The 20,791-nt window shown below is 37.4% G+C and overlaps 8 protein-coding genes and 2 non-coding genes across 10 annotated transcripts; 6 read left to right on the top strand and 4 right to left on the bottom strand.

Annotated features, from left to right (window-relative positions):
• Positions 1-64: 64 nt before the first annotated feature.
• EV154DRAFT_487854 (uncharacterized protein) lies at positions 65-1,404 on the top strand (the record flags this gene model as incomplete). The annotated part of the gene is made up of 4 exons (XM_051599026.1): positions 65-88; positions 352-459; positions 627-957; positions 1,364-1,404. The coding sequence occupies 4 exons, from the start codon at positions 65-67 to the stop codon at positions 1,402-1,404; spliced, it is 504 nt and encodes a 167-aa protein (XP_051451072.1).
• Positions 1,405-3,480: 2,076 nt separating this feature from the next.
• Positions 3,481-7,570, top strand: EV154DRAFT_487853 (uncharacterized protein; the record flags this gene model as incomplete). The annotated part of the gene is made up of 11 exons (XM_051599025.1): positions 3,481-3,542; positions 3,612-3,834; positions 3,915-3,977; positions 4,046-4,144; positions 4,215-4,260; positions 4,338-4,473; positions 4,539-4,581; positions 4,644-4,740; positions 4,821-6,893; positions 7,218-7,303; positions 7,415-7,570. 11 exons carry the CDS (start codon positions 3,481-3,483, stop codon positions 7,568-7,570), a joined length of 3,084 nt encoding a protein of 1,027 aa, XP_051451071.1.
• A 712-nt stretch (positions 7,571-8,282) lies between these two features.
• On the bottom strand, positions 8,283-8,353 carry EV154DRAFT_t146. Its single transcript has one exon. It is a non-coding gene; the product is annotated as a tRNA-His (tRNA).
• A 2,128-nt stretch (positions 8,354-10,481) lies between these two features.
• On the top strand, positions 10,482-10,555 carry EV154DRAFT_t147. Its single transcript has one exon. It is a non-coding gene; the product is annotated as a tRNA-Ile (tRNA).
• Positions 10,556-11,084: 529 nt separating this feature from the next.
• On the bottom strand, positions 11,085-12,555 carry EV154DRAFT_546278 (eukaryotic porin/Tom40). The gene is made up of 6 exons (XM_051604693.1): positions 12,375-12,555; positions 12,207-12,310; positions 11,953-12,112; positions 11,760-11,881; positions 11,625-11,708; positions 11,085-11,540 (listed from the first exon to the last, which is right to left on the bottom strand). Exons 1-6 carry the CDS (start codon positions 12,385-12,387, stop codon positions 11,172-11,174), a joined length of 852 nt encoding a protein of 283 aa, XP_051451070.1. The 5' UTR covers positions 12,388-12,555; the 3' UTR covers positions 11,085-11,171.
• Positions 12,556-13,274: 719 nt separating this feature from the next.
• Positions 13,275-15,921, bottom strand: EV154DRAFT_530216 (SDA1-domain-containing protein). The gene is made up of 3 exons (XM_051603733.1): positions 15,474-15,921; positions 15,020-15,398; positions 13,275-14,945 (listed from the first exon to the last, which is right to left on the bottom strand). Exons 1-3 carry the CDS (start codon positions 15,824-15,826, stop codon positions 13,434-13,436), a joined length of 2,244 nt encoding a protein of 747 aa, XP_051451069.1. The 5' UTR covers positions 15,827-15,921; the 3' UTR covers positions 13,275-13,433.
• A 16-nt stretch (positions 15,922-15,937) lies between these two features.
• On the bottom strand, positions 15,938-17,703 carry EV154DRAFT_530213 (queuine tRNA-ribosyltransferase). Its single transcript, XM_051603732.1, has 6 exons — positions 17,304-17,703; positions 17,163-17,243; positions 16,689-17,101; positions 16,569-16,628; positions 16,438-16,513; positions 15,938-16,375 (listed from the first exon to the last, which is right to left on the bottom strand). Exons 1-6 carry the CDS (start codon positions 17,502-17,504, stop codon positions 16,019-16,021), a joined length of 1,188 nt encoding a protein of 395 aa, XP_051451068.1. The 5' UTR covers positions 17,505-17,703; the 3' UTR covers positions 15,938-16,018.
• Positions 17,704-17,746: 43 nt separating this feature from the next.
• Positions 17,747-18,712, top strand: EV154DRAFT_530211 (Fcf1-domain-containing protein). Its single transcript, XM_051603731.1, has 6 exons — positions 17,747-17,769; positions 17,828-17,895; positions 17,969-18,034; positions 18,095-18,243; positions 18,302-18,374; positions 18,437-18,712. Exons 1-6 carry the CDS (start codon positions 17,767-17,769, stop codon positions 18,663-18,665), a joined length of 588 nt encoding a protein of 195 aa, XP_051451067.1. The 5' UTR covers positions 17,747-17,766; the 3' UTR covers positions 18,666-18,712.
• A 140-nt stretch (positions 18,713-18,852) lies between these two features.
• EV154DRAFT_453225 (uncharacterized protein) lies at positions 18,853-19,886 on the top strand. The gene is made up of 5 exons (XM_051597282.1): positions 18,853-18,907; positions 18,960-19,075; positions 19,131-19,192; positions 19,248-19,416; positions 19,476-19,886. Exons 1-5 carry the CDS (start codon positions 18,859-18,861, stop codon positions 19,839-19,841), a joined length of 762 nt encoding a protein of 253 aa, XP_051451066.1. The 5' UTR covers positions 18,853-18,858; the 3' UTR covers positions 19,842-19,886.
• Positions 19,887-19,916: 30 nt separating this feature from the next.
• On the top strand, positions 19,917-20,509 carry EV154DRAFT_570952 (signal recognition particle 14-like protein; the record flags this gene model as incomplete). The annotated part of the gene is made up of 4 exons (XM_051606230.1): positions 19,917-19,940; positions 20,032-20,104; positions 20,161-20,309; positions 20,393-20,509. The coding sequence occupies 4 exons, from the start codon at positions 19,917-19,919 to the stop codon at positions 20,507-20,509; spliced, it is 363 nt and encodes a 120-aa protein (XP_051451065.1).
• Positions 20,510-20,791: the final 282 nt, after the last annotated feature.

Here is a 20,791-nt window from a genome sequence, read left to right as displayed (position 1 = left end):
CCTTTTTATATGATTCTCAAAAATCGTGGGACATTTTTGTCCTAATATGAATTAGCGCCGCATGATGTGTCCCACTCACTTTTCATTGGTTAGTCTAATTCACCATACCCAAATTAGCTCAACTAGCCTAAAAATAGCCCCCCGCGGAAAAGGTCAAAATGTGGGGGGGGGGGGAGAGGGTCTTCAAAAGATGTTTTAGCCTTGAACGGAATTTACTCTGTCATAGCACAATCCATTTAATTTTTATCCCCTATTCAATGAACGCTTAGAGTAAAGCTATAACTGCCATTGGTTTTTTTTTAAAAAAAAAAAAAAAAAAAAAAAAAAAACCTGTATTACCTCTTTTTGCAGAACTGGTTGTCTGCTAAATGCGGAATTTTTTCTCTTTCTTCATTTGAGGTCATCAAAGCCGCAAAATTAGTCATTTTGGGGGTGCAACCCAAACTGTTGTCCCTTAAAGTCAGTTTCCGCGGGAAGAATGATATCGGATGACTCTTACAATGTGCCAAGCATAGCGTCAAACGAAAGAAAATTATTCGCACTCAAATTATGAATATGTTGGCGTATTATGGAGAAGCGACAAGACTCTTCTACTTTATACCATGCTCACCTATAGATATTCGTAGAAAAAGTATTTTAAATGTCCCCAGTACTTCGAATTGGAGCCACATCTTTCTGATAGGTTTACGGACAACTCTTGGGTTACTGACACAGGAACTATTCAAGATAAGCCTTTCAATAAAGAAACGTTTATTGCAAGTATTCGTAACGAAGATAAGAAGAGCAAAAAAAAAAACAAGAAACAAAAAAAAACAAAAACTCCCGTGTATGATGAGCTTATGGAACGTTTTGAAATTGAAACTGGAGCTAATGGCAGTAATGCTGGTGGAAGTGAATCAGGTTCGAATACTACCAATGACAGTGAAAAGTCGACGTCTGTTGTGGCTCTGGAAGCATGTATAAAAGAAAGAACAGAGGCGAAATGGAATGATAGTCTTATGCAGATAGGGAATCGTCGTCTTGAGCTTTTAAAACTAGGCCTGCCAATTGAGACAGTCAACATGATTTATGAACAAGAAGTAGAGCTTCTTAAAAGAGGTCCGTTAGAATAATAAACTATTTTTTTTTTTTTTTTCTTCAAAGTGATTCTTCTGTCTGTAACAAAAGGCCATCGTTTGAATGGAAATGTCTAGAACTCCGTATTTTTTTCAAACGTATTTTTTAGAATCACGCAATGGTCTACACGTCGATTGACATGCAACTACATTAGTATTATCCTCCTTGGTTCTTGATTTTCTACAATATCCTAATATATTATATCCGTCTTGTTTGAGGCCAGTTATATATTCTTTATATTTGTCAGGTAATGTAGCGATGTGTTCCGATAATGCATCTACGATGTGATAATTATTAATACCGTAATAGTGATAATAATAAGCACGTTACTTACCTTTAAACTGGTCTTTTAATACGTATAGGCCTCTTAAGGATAATCTTAGCTCTAGCTTTTCCTGCTTTATCTTAACCCAATCAGAATGTTTGAAATACTCAAGCGCATGTTTTTCAATTAAAACCGGACAGTCCCCGCATCCAAATACTACAGTTTTTGTGAGGTGCACCACACTCTGAATTCGTTAAAAGGTTTGTCTTGAAATGTTAAGCTGTAGTTCTGTATCTCTGACATGATATCATTCATTGATAAATATCTTAATTCATATGTTGTGGATTTGGGGTCTAGTGGGAGATACGCAGTATCTAAGAACTGTTTCTAAATTAATTTCACTCGTCTCTTTTGACGTATACAAGTTGACGTCGAACCAATTCGCGTAAATAACTCTTGTGCACAAAAGTCTTGTTTTTTGGGGTTTCTTACAAAAACTCCAGTCAAGACCAGCAAGCCAGTACGATTGCACCTATATACAGTGCAGTCACAGCCATTCACGGTTCTTGAGTTCCAAAAACTCAAGAACACTGCCCTCCTTTAGCAAAGACTAGCCGCAGCCGCAATATCACAATATATATCTTTTCTAATTTAGCTTCTTTTCAAAGAAACAAGAGTCACTACTAAACAAACCTTTTTACGTGATCGGTTACTCTCATACAATAAAAGAAGTATGTTAAGGGAAAAGAAAAGGAGAAGAATGAAGTGTGTGAACCAGCTTTTATTTGTAGGCTGATAAACAAGCTTATGTCAGGATGATTTAATTGCTTGTTTCATCATCCATAATGTTTGAGCCTTTACTTAAAATAGAAACACTTGCAAAAGCCTCCCAAGCAAGTCAGAGCTTGGTAATTGTCTATCTGCGTTCCAGTAGTAGCTTGTAATGACAATGAAGCAGATTTTATGGAAAACAGAAATCGATCATCCCATGAAGTTTAGATGATATGGCATCACTTCAGTCGATGATAGTCGGATTAAAGGAGAGATCACTAGCAGAAAATGTTTATGTTACAGTCAGCTGCAATTCAAAGACTTCGATAAGTAAAAGAGACTTAAAGAAGAACAAAATACTAGATGAATTGTCAGGTGTGGCGCCCAAGGTATCCAATATCTTGTATAAAGTATTATGTAATAAAATTTTGCATTTTATACCAACTTTTTGATTGTAGTTATAGCTTTCGTTTCATCGATGATCTTGGTATATTTTCTAACATTATCTTTATTATATGGCACAGCATAAAACAAACATACTACTTCCTCGCGAGAAATAACAATCATGATTTTTTTTCCAAGTGCAATGCTGAAATGAAAAAAAAGCCAAGAGTGGGGTGACCAATTGGAGTTCAAAAAAGTGACCAATTGGCATTCAGATATGTGACCAATTGATGCTGGAAGCACTGTACTCTCTCTTTTGCCTCTGCAGACCCTCCAATTCCGAGGAAAGCCAAGGCTATTCCAAAGTCACTATAGTGACCAATGATTTTCTCTCTCTCTCTCCCTCTCTCTCTTTCCTTACCAACATAACTTAACTTTGGGGGCGGGGAGAGGGATGGACAGAAGCGGCCAATAAACTCTTTCCTGTTTGCTTATATGTCTTTCTTAGCCAGTAGCATTCCATTTCGATTCAGGACTTGTATTTTTTGTATGATCAGTGATCGTCTCTGTAGCAAGTATAGAAATCCTTCACTCCAGTTTTGCCCTCCTTTTTTTTATTTTTAATTTTGGTCACTGCGTTTCTATTTTTTTTTTTTTTTTTTTTTCTTTCAGTTCTATTTTTATTCTCTTGGCCACTTTTTTTTTTTTTGTTTCGAGAACCAATCTTTATTATAATAATAAATAAATAAAACAAGTGCTATGGCTTCAAGTATAGTTCATACGCACCAACAATTGCCTCCGGGCTCAAACTTTTCAGACGCCTTTTGGGTAATGTCAAACAACATTCTAAGCCAAACCAAATAAAAGAAAAAAAAAGAAAAGAAACTGATTTCTCTTTCTAATGGGGGTATTAGGACGATAAAAACAAAGGTGTAGAAATTATCATGAGTCGATTAAGAAAATCAAAAGATACTTGCGAAGAGATCAAAAAATTATATGAAGCAAGGTAAATACATTCCAACGCACATACATGCGCACAAAAAAAAAAAGACTGAAACCCCTGGGGGACATGTAGAGCCAATATTGAGCAAGACTATGGAGAGAGACTTTTAAAGCTTGCACAACATTCGAGAGTGGGAGAATTTGAAGAAGATACTTTTGCAGAGACTTTATTACGTATCCCTTCAACTTTGGAAGCTACAGCTCGTGCTCATATCGATCTAGCTCAACAACTGAAAGATCACCTTGAGGCACCGTTAGACGGTTTCCTGAAAGACCAAAGAGATATCCGTAAAATGGTACAATCACCCTTAAAACTACTTTATTCATTATATACACTGAAACCATATTCCCGATTTTTATTTTTTATTTTTTACAGCAACAGCAATACTTGGAGAACTCAAGGCAACTCAAGAACCTACACGAAGCTGATGTCGCACGAGTAAAACAAAATGGTTATACCAAGTTTATTTATACATTTATTAAAAAAAAATTTAATTATATTACTAGGCAAGAGACTATTACTCCATCGAATGCGAAAAACTGAATTCAATGTTAAAAAGCTACAGTCTACTTTCCATTGATGGCTCAAATGATGACTTGACAAAGGTAAATATTAAAAATACATTCATAATTAATTCTAGAAAATTATCAATTTGTCTTACCATGTTGACGATAGATTGAAAAGGAAATTGATGAACAACGAAGAATGGTAACCGTTGCTGGTAAAAAAATCATTTGCATCCTATTATATCTCTCAAAGTCTTTCTAAAAGAAAAAATCAAATTTTTTAACAAATTAGATCAAGTATATCGAAGATCTGTTGACAATTATAATTCCGTAATTGAAAAATGGGTGCATGATTGGACTTCCAGTGCTGACAAGTTTCAGGAAATGGAAGTGAAGCGTATCAGCTATTTGAGAAGTACTTTATGGTCGTAAGTACCTTTATATATATATACAGCATGCACGATATTTATTTATTTTTTTTGTGGGCTATTAGGTTTTCAAATATGATGACTAGTACCTTTAGTATCGATGAGGAGGTAAACTGATATAACTTCCCCTTTTCTTTTGGTAATGATAGATACTAACAAGATCCACTTAGTGCTGTGACCGAATTCGAACTGCTTTAGAAATAACTGACGTCCAGAAAGACATTACGAGCTTTGTGTCACGTTATGGCACAGGGACTAGAATACCAGGTAATTTTTTTTTTTTTAATATGAATAGAAAATGATGATCGATTACCTTATTTATATAATCTTTATATATATATAAAAAGCCCCATTGTCATATGAAGTGCTTCACAATAATACAACTCAGACGAAATCCGTGGTTCCTGAAGTAGTACCTACAACGCCCATCCCTTCTGCCGCCAATACCGCAGCGACTATTCATTACGTAGATCATCAGCCTTTATCAGCTCCTACTAAAAAAACTTCTTTGGAATCGTTACCCGAATCAGTTAGAAGGGGAGCATCGGAATCCAATGCGACAGTGAAAAGCATACCTGTCACCATCCTAACCAATCCTGACGAAGAATTGAAATCGGTCGATCGTCAATTGCAACGTTTGGAAGTACATAACGCGTCATCACCTCCAAGTGAAGATGAAAGAAATAGTTTGATGCAAACATCTCCTCAACATTATACATTGGATGAGAAACGTGGAAATAAGGTTGAACAACCTACTCCAATGTCAGCTCAGCCCTTAAGTGGTGTAACAAACACAACAGATCAAAGTTATGGTCCTGTCAGTACCGCCATCAAAGAAGTTGAACAAATATTAAATATTCGCGGTTTCAGTAGCTCTGATGATATCGCTTCTCCAACACCCGTCATGAACACGCATGAGAATATCGTCCCTATTACCAAAAACGTCGTTAGTAACAGAACATCTTATGCTAATAACACTCAGACGATTCCTCCCATCATGACCGCTCGCTCCATCACTTCTGAAAACGCCGGTGTCTCTCCACACCATCCTTCCGGTGAGCACACGGATGACTTTTCTTCAGGTATCTATGATGCACTTGGACTCAATGGTAATCAACACACGAGTCAGTACGACTTGAACAACCACAAGGAACTTTACAGTCCTTCTGCTGTTAACCTTTCTCCCATTTTATCCTCGAGCACTCCCATCGCATCAGCAGAACTGCTTTCAAATCACTCCAATATCAGTGCAGAAAGCAACAACTATAAGAAATACAAGCCAATGCCCAATCCCATTTACACCAACAACAATCTCAATATTTCACCTATCGGAAACACCGAGAAAGAAATTATTTCACCAGAAAGTGTACCCAACCAACGTCCTGCTTTCAGTACACGTACATCCTCTCTTTTGTTATCCCCCAAACAAGACTTGAGCGAGAATAATAATAAATCTCCACTTAATCTTCATGTTACCAATAACAATGATGATGATGAAGAAGAGGATGCCGAGGATAAGGCCTATCACGATAGAATGCCTAGACCACCACCCAAGGACGAAAAATGGGTCATTTCATCCATTCGAAGACCTCAACAACTACCTGTACGTGCATTGAATGCCAAAATGTTTGATGGAACCGCTTCCATCTCTCGAAATAGTGTGATGGGTCATATCGATCATGACAACCCTGCACGACCCGAATCTGCTCCTCCCACTGCTACTGCTACTGCTGCTGCTGCTGCTGCTGTTGTGGGAGAGAATCGTTTAGAAACTATGCATCAACCCAAGGTTCATCGACCTGCTATTCCGCTCACCATCGATATACCAAACTCTGTCAAACCCACACCTGAACTCCCACAAACGATTGCACAACAAGCCATTGCTGAAGGCAGGAGATTGTCTCAAATGTCACCTATCCAACAAAAGATGGATTTGAATAATACGGTAGCCTATAATCAACAACCACTGGATCGTAATGCTATGCGAGGCTATCTTGTTCAAAATGGGTTGGAGGATGGAGGGATTCGTCCTGCACCTTGGCAAGAGGAAATGCCGACGGATGATCGTATGGCGTCTAAAAATGGTAACTTTAGAGGAACACCCGCTGTCGGAGGAGCACCCGGTGAATATTACATGAACGGTGGTGGGGGTACACCCATGCCTCGTGTTTCTTCTCTTAAAATCGCTAATCAAGAATACCAACAACAACAACAGCAGGTGGAGGAGGAAAACAAGAAACGGTTTGCAAAGAATAATACGAAACAATACAGTGAATCCTCTATGAAATCCAAGGAGAAAGACAACAAGGCAGGAAGATTCTCGTTAGGATTTTTCACGGGTAATAAAAAGGAAAAGAAAAAGGAAAAAGAAGCTGCAGCTGCTGCTGCTGCTGCTGCCATGACTGCTGCGAATATACCAAGTAATTATCAAACTCCTGATCGAAACCAGTTTCAGGGACAACAGAATTATGCAATGCCACAACCGCAACAAAATCAGCAGCAGCATATGCATCAATTGCACCAGCAACAACTTCAGCAACAACAGCATCAACAGCAATTACAACAACAGCAACAACAGCAGCAACAACAGCAACCACAACAACAACAACAACCACAACAACAACAACAACCACAACAACAACAGCAGGAACGACCTATGAGTCAGTTAGGTAAGCAACCTCAAGACCCATCTCAATCCGACTCTAGAAGCTTCAATAGCAACAATAATAGCAATAATAATATAGTTCCATCTCAAACACCAGCACCACAACCTTTTGATGGAAGTCGATATATTGGTTATGCAAAAGCCCAATGGCCCTTTGAAGCCACGGTAAATATATATCTATATATATATATATCTATATATATATATATATTTTGCAAGCGATGTGTTGCCCTTACCAACTCACCTTTTTTTTTTTTTTTTTTTTTTTCTGGTTAGATTGATGGAGAAATGTCCTTCCACGCAGAAGAGGTGATTGGTATTCTTGGTAAACAAAGTGACGGATGGTGGGCTGCAGAACGTATAGATCCTGCTTTTGCTGGTCAAAGAGGACTTGTGCCCGGCAATTATATGGTTGAAACTATTCACCCATAATTTTTTATAACATAAAAAAAAAAGAGCTTTTATGACCCCCTTACCTTCTTTTACAATATCACTCTAAATGCAAGTCTTATCTTGTCCCTTACTAATTTAAATGTACTATAATAAACTTCATATTTTATCTATTTATTAATTTGAATATTTTTTTTTTAAAAAAAAGGCACTCATTTTATTTAATTACAAGATAATGGTTTTAGTGAAATATCGTTTCACCATTGTTTTAATACATTACGTTTTCTCTTTCTCGCTGAACTTTAAACGTGCATAAGAAAGTTTATTGATTGACCCTACACTAAGATGATTTGTGCATAAGAATTTATTTTATGGCATAATAAGAATAAGGCAATGTAAAATTGTTTTTTTTTTTTATATAATAGCAATTTAATATAAAAACGAGTGAAAAGACCCTGATTGTTTTTTAAATAGTTGAAAAATCTGACAGACAAGGATAATTTCTTTCCAAAAAAACATATAAGCGTGTTGAGTTGAATCAAGATAAATACTTAAGGTACAATTTAGCTTTACTAACGTCCAAGTCGAGCAAAATAATAAAAAAAAAGTACTTTAAAAGTTATCGTATTATTTCAATCGTTTACATTAGCTACAGAAATCGTAAGGAAAAACAAGCAACAGAACACACAAAAAGCCTTTCAAAAACATAAACACTACACGCACTACATTCGAGACAAAATTTGTAAAAATAGAATGCTGGTAGCAGGAATCGAACCTGCGTCGACGCGGCCACAACACGATGTACTGCCACTATACTATACCAGCTGCTGATGAAAGTTAAATTTATAAAATTAATAAAACACAAAAATTGCAAAAAATGTAGTCACGTGATTATCACGTTGAAGTAATCTGATTGGAGAGGGCGGTATAACCATAGTAAAAAATTTAAGCTGTCTTTTCGATGGTAAAGACCTTTCTTTTCTTTTGACCAAATATTAATCTTACATAGCAACGTCAGTATTAGCTGTTTAAGACTACATAACTGTGTATACGAATAGAAAAATATTCATTAATATGCCTTTTCTTACCATTAAGAATATATGTGGTGTAATTCGAAGTCCGGTCATTTTTGCCAGAAATGTTTAATTAAGACTTCAGAACTTTATAAAACTATGAAAAGTAAAGGAAAATGCGTCAATTTTTTTTTGTTTCTGTACCTTGTAATAAGATCTACAATGTGGAAAAACGGTTTGTTTGACACGGAAAAATAAAAGATAAAAAAAACAGGAAGAATAAGATTAATATTGCTTGTAGGCTTTTTTATTCTTATTCAAAGTGAATCCCTCTTTCATCTCTGAAAGAAAGGGGGTATTTATAGTTATTTAAAGCGTGGGTAAAATTATGGCTCGTTTGTGTTCACTTGGTATTATTGGCTGTATTTACTAATGACTGATGAGCCTTATCAGTGTAGCCAATCTATTATTCGAAATGGGATCTTCTATTGGAATATCTAGTAACCCTGAGTTGTAAATGTATAACTCAGGATATTTTTTATGCTATTATTTTTTTATGAGTGTTATGATATTATGTACCTGTCGATCAAGGATCGATGGAATGATTTTATATGCGATTTTATATGTTAAATAGTGCGATTTTAGTACATACAACATATCAAAATATAAGGTATGGTTATTAAATAGAACCGTATTATATTTAGGTTCTAATTATAGAATAATTTTGAACAAGTGCTAGTTAGAATTTACAGCTTTTGGGAATGTCTAATACTTGAATTCAAAAGAAAAAATGATTGAAAAAAAATTTTTTTTGCATTTGGGTCAAAATGTATTTACAGATTTTGTGGTCAACAAGCTCGCTTAGCTCAGGTTAAAGATTTTAATTTTATTATTTACAACAATGTATGGGCGACTCTATAGAGCATAAATGCCACAAAGGATGAACTAAGTTAAATTTGAGGAGAAAATATAAAAAACCCAACAGAGAGCGTATGAGGGAAAAAAGGATTAGGAGTAAGAAAAGAGCTTGTAGACTAATGTATTTGTAAATGATCCTCTGGTTCGACTATCGGCTGGGAACTTTGATATGACTTACCACCGTAGCGACGCAGATGGAAGGCAGATACAAATAGGTCATCTATGCAGGGAGCAGAGGAGGGGGAAGCCATGAATCACCAGGGTCCGGATCAGGGGCGATATTAGCAAGAGGATGTACAAGACAATCAATTGCATATAGTAATTGAAGTAAGTCAGACCAATATGGTGGTGGGCCTGAAGCAGCGGAAGTTGGAAGACTACTAATTGCAAAGTCTAGACGATGAAGTGTAGGTGATGGAGATGGTGGTAGAGAGTCCCAAAGGGTTGACTCCAGAGCACGACAAGAGAGAAAGTGGTCACGAGTGATGTATTCACCAGAAAAGCAGGGGCATTGTTCACGCATGTTGGCGAATCGACCTAGACGCCAGCGTACTAGGCGACTTCTAGCCGTATTGGACATTGGGAGATACAGTATAGGGTCAGGTTTAGAAGTACATGGACGACATGCTCGAAGTAGAACATGATGTCCAGAGGTAACAGCTTTAGCCATGAGAGTATCAAATTGGTCTTGCCAGAATTTTCTGAAGTGTGTATTCAGTAAAGCAGGAGTGGCGGGTAGTGGAATTGGCAGAGATCTGTAGAGGGCATTCTTTTGAAGAAGAGAGATCAATCTGGGTGGTTTTTGTAGAGACTTCAGGAGAACAAGTAGACAGTCATCTGGTAGTAAATTAGCTCTCAACACATATCTAGTGACAAGCACGTTATAGCGGTGTTTCATCGAGGGAAGACAAGTAATATGTTTAGCAACATTGAACCAAGATCCACCAACGAACATTCGGACAGTACAAGCCGGTTTTGTGTATCGTCAATGGCTTTTAATTGTGTAGCTGTGAGGTGGGAGAGCTCGCTTAGCTCAGTTGGTTAGAGCGTGGTGCTAATAACGCCAAGGTCAACAGTTCGACCCTGTTAGTGAGCATCCATTATTTTTTGTATTTTCTCACTCTTGGCAGTGTGTCTAGCTGGTTTCTTGTTACTATACCCCTTCTTTTTTTTTTTTTTTTGAAATATTTCATTGTCATGGATTGGATAAAACTAGGTATGATAACTGCCCAGATGCGCGAACTCAAGTCCATTCATCATACATAGGACCCAAGACCTTGACTCTAGTCAATGTCTTGACCACATCAGGTATGATTGTGTCAACTTTTCATGTCCTTTCATAAAAGGTATCCTTTTACGTCGATCAATTTTCAGATGTAGCCCCTTACTGTGGATGATTATAAGGCATTGTTGTATCCCTCATTGATGGGGATTGTAAGTATTGACCCGAGGGGAAGCATTGCTACAAGATAAAACGGGAAATGGACACACTTGGGATCTTCTGCCCCCGAATGAATTAGTAGAATTTAGAATTAAAAGACGAAATCCGTTTTCTACCACGGATTGATATGCATGAATGAGAACTCAAACGCGACGTGAACAAGTTAAAGAAAAAAGGAGTTTTTGAGATTATATGTATATATATTTGTATAAAAATTTGATTTTACAAAAAAAAGATGATTCTTTTTTTTTTTTTCAATTTAATCTAAAATTTAGTTCTCCAAAGTGAAGGCAAGACCAAGCTTGTGGGCGTTTTCGTTAAGACGAGTAGTATCAACGGAAGCACCGAGGTTAACCTTGACACCAGGACGGAGAGATTGAGTATAACCGAGACCGAGAACACCAGAGTTGGAGATCTTGGCCTTGACGAAAGCAGAAGAGTCCAACTTGAGCTTGGCACCAACTTCAAGAGTGACAGCCTTGGAACCCTTGGAGTCCCAAGAAGCCTTACCAGAGGCCTCGAGGTCACTGTTGACACGGTGGTAGTAAGAAGCAGCATAGTTGCTCAAGTTGTTGGTAGCATGAACAGCAACACCATACTCGGCAGCGGTATAACCGACAGCAGCGTTGTAACGACCGATCTATTATTTTAACAATATGATTAGATCTCTCTCTCTTTCACATCTCTCTCTCTCTCTATTTTTATATATATCCGCTCTAATTACCTTGCCATCCAAGACATTGTAGGCAACTTCGGCACCGACAAGGAAACCTTGTTGACCGAAAACGGAGTTGACACTGACGTTGGTCTAAAAAAAAAAGTTAGTTTTATAAAGAGAAAATTGTTTATCTATTCTTACCTTGAAGACATCAAGAGTGGCAACGGTGTGAACATTAGGCTTCTTGTAGGTAGCGTTGATCTTGGCAGCCTTCTCGTTGACAGAGGGGAGGAGAGAGGTCAAGAGTTCGAGCTTAAGACCCTCTAATTGATAAAAAAAAATAGGGATCAGTAAACACTTTTGATCACCAAAATAAAATAAAATAAAAACTTACTGGCAAGGTTGTTCTCGAGCTCAATCTTTCCGTTGAGGTGGTTGGAGGTAGTCCAAGCTTCAGTGAAGGTAAGACCGTTCTTCTTGTCAGCATACTTGGTTTCAAGATCACCGACAATGATACCGGTCTTGTTATCACGTTGACCGTTAACCTTGAAGGTCTATTACCGAAAAAAAAAAAAAAATATTAGGTCATCTTTATTATCTCAACACAGATCCCGAGGTTAAGAAATGAATAAAAATAAAAATACTTACAACACCGTTAGGAGCAGTGGTCTTAACTTCGAGCTTACAACCACCAACGGGGTAATCCTTGGATAAAAGATCCTTGGCGGACTTGCCAATATCGTTGAAAGCAGCTACGTGTTTGATAAGTATTTGGATGAATTATAAAAAAAAAAAAATGTTGTTAGCAAAGCTTACCAGGGACAGACATCTAATGATAAAAAAGTGTTTAGTATAATTGTTGCTTGTTGGGGGATGACCGAGAATAATAAGAATAATTACCTTTAAAGAAAAATATATAAAATATAGATTAAGGGGAGCAAAAGAAGAAACAATAGATTTTCTTTGTTTATGGTAAACTTGCTGACGGGATTTCAAAAGAACATGGGTTAAAAAAAAAAAAAAAATTTCTAGTAACTGAGTGGAGATTGTTTTTTTTTAACTGGGGTACCAAAACGCACTTTGGTTCCCTGTTCCTTGCCCCCTCCCCCCCCATAAAAAAATAAGCACATGTCACAGACGTACTTGGTTTATTTTTTTGTATATTTTTTTTTTTCACTGTATTCTTAATATACAAGAATAACGTCTATTTCTTTACTTCTTTTTTTTTTCTTGGGTGTACATTTCATGTCAGTATGTGTCTATGCATTCACTTGTACGTGTCCTTTTTATTTTTCACACGAAATTACGTGATCTCCCACAAATTTAATTATTTGTGAAATCCCAATCTTATATTGTTTGTACCTCATTACACAAAATCAAAAAATAATAATCTGTTTAAAATCTTTACTGCAAAGTCCATCAATGAATCAGATGTTTGTTTTTTTTTTCAAAAAAAAAACACTACATACTTGAATGATAGTTATAATAAGCGTCAATTTAAATTGCGCTGAAAATAGACTACTTTTGCTTCTTCATATTTAATGGAAATGTATAATACTTGTAAATTGGGTCTGTATCATTTAGTCGAAAAATAAAAAGTACTAAAAGCACAAAGGTAAGAGTATTCAAAACCAGCAGAGCAACATTTTGCTGCATTGCACAACATGCAAGTTTTATGGGGTTCACCTATAAAAGAGGTAACCATGCCACTTATTCTCTAGCTGTCCTCACCTTTTTTCTGTTGATTCCATGTGATTGCAAGCGAGACACATAACTGATCAATGTTTGGTAAATTGAGACAATGCGTGTTTATTTATATATTAAAAATGGGATAAAATGACAGAAGGAGGGGAAAAAAAACAAAGGTTATATAGATTAATGCTTGGATTTCTTTTGCTTGACAATAGCTGCTCGTAAAGTCTTTTGCTTATCGAACAAACTACGCTTAGATTTCCAAACAACGGCTTGTTTGTGAGCCACCATCAAGAAATTCTTATTTCTAGCCTTCTCACGATTGGTGGTACTACCTCTTTCCTTCTTACCCTTGTTAGAACCAAACTTCTCACGACCTTCACGACCTTCTTGAATAGAGGCCATTCTTGACTCATAATCTTGCTTTGCCTTCTTACGAGGACCGAGAATAGCATATTCATCAATCTCTCCTTCTTGTTGGATTTCCTCAGCTCCACGCTTCTTGCCTTGAGCTTGCTCGATTTCATTGGTGGTCTTGAGTTCACTCAAACGAGCAAAATCTGCAGGTGTTAAAATACGTGTAGTAGCCAACTTGATAGAGGCTTCATATTTGGCAGCTTCTTCAGCACGACGTGCCTTGACAGCTTCTAATAACTTCAAACGTTGTTCATCCGAGATCTCGGTATGTTCTTCCGCATCCATCATCTTCTTCAATTGACGCTTACCCACACGACGGGTCTTGATAATTTCTCCATTAGGTCCCACCTTGTATTGTAACTTCTTCTTTTCCTCATCGTCTAAACCTTCATTCTCTTCATCCGCCAAAGACACATTAACGAAATCTTCGTCATCACTACCCACATTGACCCAGCCATCACCTTCTTCATCACTATCATCGCTAGAATCATCCACTTCCCAATCTCCCCAATCTTCATCCTTCTCAGCTTGATCAAGAAGTTCAAGACCTTGAAGACCAGACATGTTGGTAGAGGCTTCACCATATTGTACAGTACGGATCGATCCATCCTTCATACGAATAGTAGCAGTCTTACCACGATCTTTACGCAGCAACATCTCGGGATTGATCTCACGGAAGAGAGCAATAAGAGAACGAGCAGCCATGAGGACACTCTTATCACGATGCGACTTGTATTGTGTTAAATCTTGCAACAAGGCAGGTTCGATTGCCAAAGGTTGACGAATACAGATTTCACGAATACCATTGATACCGACGGCCATGACTTCATTGGCAACACGATCAGTGACAAAGTTATTGGCAATGGCCTTGAGAACGGGTTCCAAGATATCGGGAGGTACGAGAGAATGAGAGGCTTGAGCAGCACAGACCATGACCATGGTCACATCACGTTGAGAAGGTTGCAAATACTTCATCAATAAAGGATAGAAGCCCAAGATGGTCAATTGATGAATACCAATCACACGAGAGACTAAATTCATCTTCATCAGACGAACTTCCCAACGATCATCCTTCACGTTCAACTTTGAGTATAATTTTTCGGCGAAACCTTGAGCATCGTTTAAAAGATGGAGGGCGGAGAAATTGAAACTCTCGGCTTTGTCCTTATTCTTGGACTTTCTCTTGACCTTCTTACGAGCTGCATCCATTTTACGAGCATTGGCCTTTGTCTTGGTGTTATGTTGATGAGCCATTTGCATTTTTTTAAGATCGGGAATCTATAGAGTCAGATTCGAGGGTTAGTTCATGAATAAACACATGGTATAACAAACAAAAAAAAAAAAAAACTTACATCTTCATCCTCTTCCTCTTCTTCTTGATGGTCGTTACTGTTCAAGAAGAACTTGACGGCAGTCACAGAGACCTTGGTGACAGGAGAGAAACAAGCTTCGGCAATGACATTGACGGTCTTTGCATCGTTCCAGACGTTCTTGTGGTAAAGATCGACACAGACATCCACACTCTTTTTGGCAGCAATGGCGTTTTCATCACTGTTACCGGTGGTGGCGGATTCCAACATGGTGAACATGAACGATTGGAGTGTCTTATTCAACTTGTTGTTCTTTGCTTTGGCGTTGGAGTTTTTGATATCATTGACAATATGACTGTAAAGCATTTCACGGAGATTCTTATCTCTGCATTTGAAGAGCGTGAAGAATAATGGTAAAAGACTAGGAACAGAAAGTTTTAGTTGTGTGTTGCGTTTCTATCATTCCTTCTTTTTTTTTTTTTGTCACAGCACTTACCGAGTATTGTCAATAATGCCCTTATTACGGAGAAGAATCAATGCTTGGACTAAACTCTTTCTGACCTCGGGGTGGAGGACAATACAATGTTCCTTCAAGAGATCGACGATTTGCTGAGAAAAGTCCTTGGTTAATTCAGGGTAACATTGGGTCACTTGACTCATGAATGTGACTAATTCAGACAACTCCTTGGAATCTTCATCGGGCTTCAAACAAAAGATCGAGAGAGTCGACTGGAAATGACGCCATTGTTGAAGAAACTCGGCTTCGTATGACTTGGAGTCACGCTTAATCAAGTTTTGAAGTTGAGGCAAGTGAGTAGGTAATAAGGCAGCTCTATTACGTTTACCCATTTTATTTTTTTTAAATTGATCAAAGATAAAAAAAAAAAAATAGACTTTTTTTTTTTCCCTTTTATGACACTTTTCGAACTTTCGCTTTTTGCCTTTAAAAAAACTAAGCCATCTCTTTTTAGAGAAAGGACGTCACAAATTCAGGGCCACAAATCCCCTCCGCACGCATAAATTAGGTAATGTTTTATTTTTTTATTCCATCAAATCCACATTGACACTTTTTAAAGCATTGACCGACCATTCTGGGTATTTACTCTTGTTTCCACCAAAATAATTGTGGAAGAACGTCTTGATCCAAGCAGGATAGACATCTTGCTTGATGGCCTCTCGGATGTTCTTCATCAATCGAAGCTGGAAAGCCAAGTTGTGAATTGACACTAAATGACAGCCTACAGTATCCTTGGTTGTCACGCTAAGATGGACGTAGGATCTTGTATAGTTTTTACAGGTCGAACATTCACATCCTTCTTCAATTGGTCCGAAATCCGTAGCGTATTTACCGGACTTTAGTGAAACAGTACCATTCATCGTCAAGGCGTTACCGAATCTCTGTTTCCATTTTTCACAGTTAGTAACAGGAATGAAAAACTTAAAAAAAATTGAGCACATACAGCAGTTCTGGTAGGGAAAACACAATCGAACATGTCGACACCTAATGCAACACACACCACAAGATCCTCAGCATAGCTAGATAAGGGGGGTTAGTTGTGATCTCTTTCCAGTTATATTTATGGAATTTTACCCGACACCCATACAATAAATGGGCTTGTTCTTGGGCAATAAGTCTGTACAAAGGGTAACACTGTATGACTTTCATGTAAGTCACGCTGTGGAATATTCATACTTATGATTTACATCTTACATTTTCCAAAAGACATCCTTTTCTTCACCGCCACTTAATCCTCCTACGGCATAACCAGGTGTATCTCTCTTTACCATTTCCTCAATGCATTTCTTTCGGAGATCTACATTTAATCCACCTTGAATGATGGCAAACAAATTCTGAGTGTCTGTGTTCTTGTGGGCAACAATACAACGATCCAACCAACGAATGGATCTCCACATGGCTTCTTCTACACGGGGACCTGAAGTCAGAGAAGAAATCACATCATCCAGCTGCATCATAATATCCGCTCCAATCGTGTTTTGAAGTTCCATTGAATGCTCGGGTGTCAACATCATGAGAGATCCATCATGAGGAGAGGCAAATTCAACACCTTCTTCAGTGATATTGGCCAATTTTAAGAGAGATACCATTTGAAATCCACCACTATCCTATTTTAATCGATTAAAAAAAAAACATTGTCTACATTTTTTTCATTTTTAATCTCTTTACTGTTAAAAGGTTACGTCTCCAACTTTGGAAAACATGGGCTCCACCCACAAGGTCGAGAGTCTCTTTTCCAGGTTTCAAACCCTAAATGAAAAAAGTGTCAGTTAATATACATACAGTGATAAAAAAAATAAAAACGTTTACAAGATGATAGGTGTTGTTTAGCATGATTTGACAGTTTAATTCTTCTAATTGGTCGGGCAACATGCCCTTCATGGTACCTTGCGTACCTACAGGCATAAAGACAGGTGTGTCCACAGGCCCATGGGGTAAATTTAAGATGGAAACTCTGGCTTTGGTTGTAGAGCATTTAGCTAATGTGTCAAAGGTAAGTGCGCTCTTCATCTTGACCAGTTGTTTAGGTAAATTAAAAGTCGACAGTGTAGAAAAAAAAAGAAGAAGAGGAAGGGAAGCGTGTTGCCCGTGCGTCCTTTTTTGATAGAAAGAGAGAGAGAGGGTCGAAAACCTTAAAAAAAACAGGGACGGGATTCACCAATTACAGTCACAGCATCATTTGACAGTCCCCTTCCCTTTCCTGTAATAAAAAAAAAAAAAAAAGAATATTTTTTTTTTTCTGAAATTCAACTTTTTTACATTATTCTTCACAATGGTAAGTGAATCAGTGTCCTGAGACATTCAACGCATGAGTATTAATTAGAATGAAATAGGGTAAAGCTAGTACAACAAGAAAGTTTGCTCAAGTCAAACGCATGATCAGCAAAAATGACACTCGATTGTAAAGTTATCTTTCTTTTTTTTATTCGTATAGATGCGTTATTTAACTTATTAACATGACTTTCTTACAACAGAAAGGAAAACAAGGAAAAGATGAAGAAGAAGGAAGAAAAGAAGGAGGAGAAAGCAGTTCGTCATGTGTAAGTTTTCTTTTTTATATCTTTAAAGAGTGTCATTTATAGACTGACAGGTTTACATAGTCCTCAAGTGGCTTCTTCCATGTTTTTCCAATATAATGCAGCATTGGGTCCACCATATCATATCTTGGTCGATACCAATTTTATCAACTTTTCGATCCAAAATAAGCTCGAACTCGTTAAATCCATGATGGATTGTCTTTACGCAAAATGTAAGTTTTACTTAAGAGAGTAAGGACATTGACAGCATGCTGACCTAACATTCTATAGCTGTTCCTTGTATCACTGATTGTGTATTGGCAGAATTGGAGAAATTGGGACCTAAATACCGTATTGCGTTAAAGTAAGAAAGAGAGATAGATATGAAAAGAGAGAGAGAGAGAAAGATAACTAATTGTACCATAGGATTGCACGTGATCCTCGCTTCGAACGTCTTCCTTGCTCACATAAAGGTACATATGCAGATGATTGTTTAGTTAATCGTGTTATGCAACACAAGTGTTATATCGTGGCTACTTGTGATCGTGATCTCAAGCGTCGTATTCGTAAAATTCCCGGTATTCCCATCATGTTCATCGCCAACCGTAAATACACCATCGAAAGACTTCCTGAGCTTGGTGTCAACAACAAATAGATTTTCTTTTTTTTTGAATAAAATATAGCCATGTAAATATCCCTTAATCTAATCTTTTTGCTGTTGCTGCGAGTGAAAAATTGCTTAATGCGGTAAAAAACGTCATTGGGAATAAGCGCAGTTCCGAATCCAAATTTGTATAAAATAAATAATTTTTTTCTCTCTTTTCTTTTTGCTTTCTTCAATTAAAACAATGAGTAACAACACTATGAACCGTACTGCTCTTATTTTCGGTGCTACAGGTAAATAATTCGACTTTCCCGCTGTAAGTTTTTTATTGACACTTCAAGTCAGGCGCTGTCGGCAAACAAGTCTTGAAAAGTGTCTTGAAGGACGGAACATATACAAAAGTTATCACGGTCGGAAGACGTAGTGTTGAATTAGAGGACTCTGTTCCTCAAGATAAACTGGTAAGAGATCCTCCCCCGTGATTTATAGTCCCTTTATGCTCACTATATGTGTTAGGTCCAAAAAACAATTGACTTTGAAAACCTTGATGCGCATCGTCAAGACTTTAAGGATGTAAAGTAAGTAGTGGCATTTAATTTAAATTATCATATCACAATAACACACATTATCCAGCGACGTGTATTGTTGTCTTGGAACCACTCGTGGAGCTGCTGGTAGCGCAGAAAAGTTCATCAAGTTTGATCAACAATATGTCCTGGACTCTGCAAAGATCATTGCCCAAGAAAATAAGGTGGATGAGAATAAATTGGCCCCTGTTCATTATCTTTATTGTTCAACAATGGTAAACATTGCATAAGAAGTGTGCTCTACATAAAAAAAAAAACTAACGTCCTATTTTAGGGTTCCAATAAGGATTCGGTCTTTTTGTATCCCAAGACAAAAGGACAAACCGAAGAAGCGCTTGGAGAAGCAGGTTTTGAAAAGGTCTCAATCTTTCATCCTGCCTTTTTGGAGCCTGTTGAACCTCGTAAACCCTTCAGACTTGTAGAAACCGTTGCATTCGCCATTTACAACCCAATTAATCGTCTCTTTGGTCTCAGTTACGTGACATCGGTTGACACTGTAGGCGTTGCCATGCATAAAGTTGCGGAGAATGCATCCATCAAGCCTACCGATCCCAAGAATATCAAGAAATCAACCATTGGCTCTTTGGTCTCTCACTTTACCAACTCTGAAATTCATACCATTGGCGGTGCACCAAAATAATTTTCGAAGAAATATAATTTTTTTTTTTCTCATCTCATTTAACCCCCCATTCCTTCTTTCTACACTTTATAAAACATGAAGGATCTTGATGCACTTGCTGTAAGCATATTACTGACCTCTATGCTGTTTCACTATAATATGATAATAATAATAATAAAACATTGACACGTATTTTTTTCTATCAAAACAGTTTACAGTCGAACTCGGGCAGTTCTACGAAAAGTCAAAGACAGCAGGAACTGTGTCTGTTACCATGAAGAGAAGTAAATACGGAATAGGCATCATCCTTTCATTCATCTGACACCCTACTTTCCATTAGTGACTGCACCTCGATTACTCCAAGTCTCCAAAGTAAAGAAAGCCATGCCCAAAGGCGGCAATGCAGTCGTGGAAGCCGAATCTAAAGATGATGTACAATACCCATGTCTTGTCCGTGCCGTTTACAAAAAGCACAAGATCAGCACTATTGTACAGTGATTTTTTATTTTTTATTTTTTATATGTTTATCTATCTGAAATAGGAGGGATACTGACCTTTTTTAAAAATATTAGATTGCGCCAGACGATTTCGATAGATTCCAAAACGCTTACAGCACAATTATTAGAGCTTATATGGATTCTTTAAAGAAGAAGGATCGTTCTAAAAAGGCAAAGAAAGTATCGAAATAAACTCAGTATAGCAATAAAACAAAAACAAAAAAAAGATTATGACAGTAATGTGTATGTTTTCCAGCAAAAGAAGAAAGTTTTGGATAGAGTTTAATATATGGGGGGTTATTTATTGGTTTTGATTTATCCAGGGCCAAATACTTTTGAGACATTAGTGGGATCGCTTGCTGACATCAATCGTGTTGCGAAATGCTGGCCAGCATGAGACATGAGATGAATGTTTCTAAAAGTGTCTCGCAGCATTTCGATCGAACCATAAAACAGTAGATAATCGTTTTGATT

Source organism: Mucor mucedo (assembly GCF_025094135.1).
Source record: "Mucor mucedo strain NRRL 3635 chromosome Unknown EV154scaffold_207, whole genome shotgun sequence".
Classification (NCBI taxonomy): domain Eukaryota; kingdom Fungi; phylum Mucoromycota; class Mucoromycetes; order Mucorales; family Mucoraceae; genus Mucor; species Mucor mucedo.
Note: the sequence above shows the minus strand (reverse complement) of the source record. Positions and strands in the feature narration are given on the sequence as shown.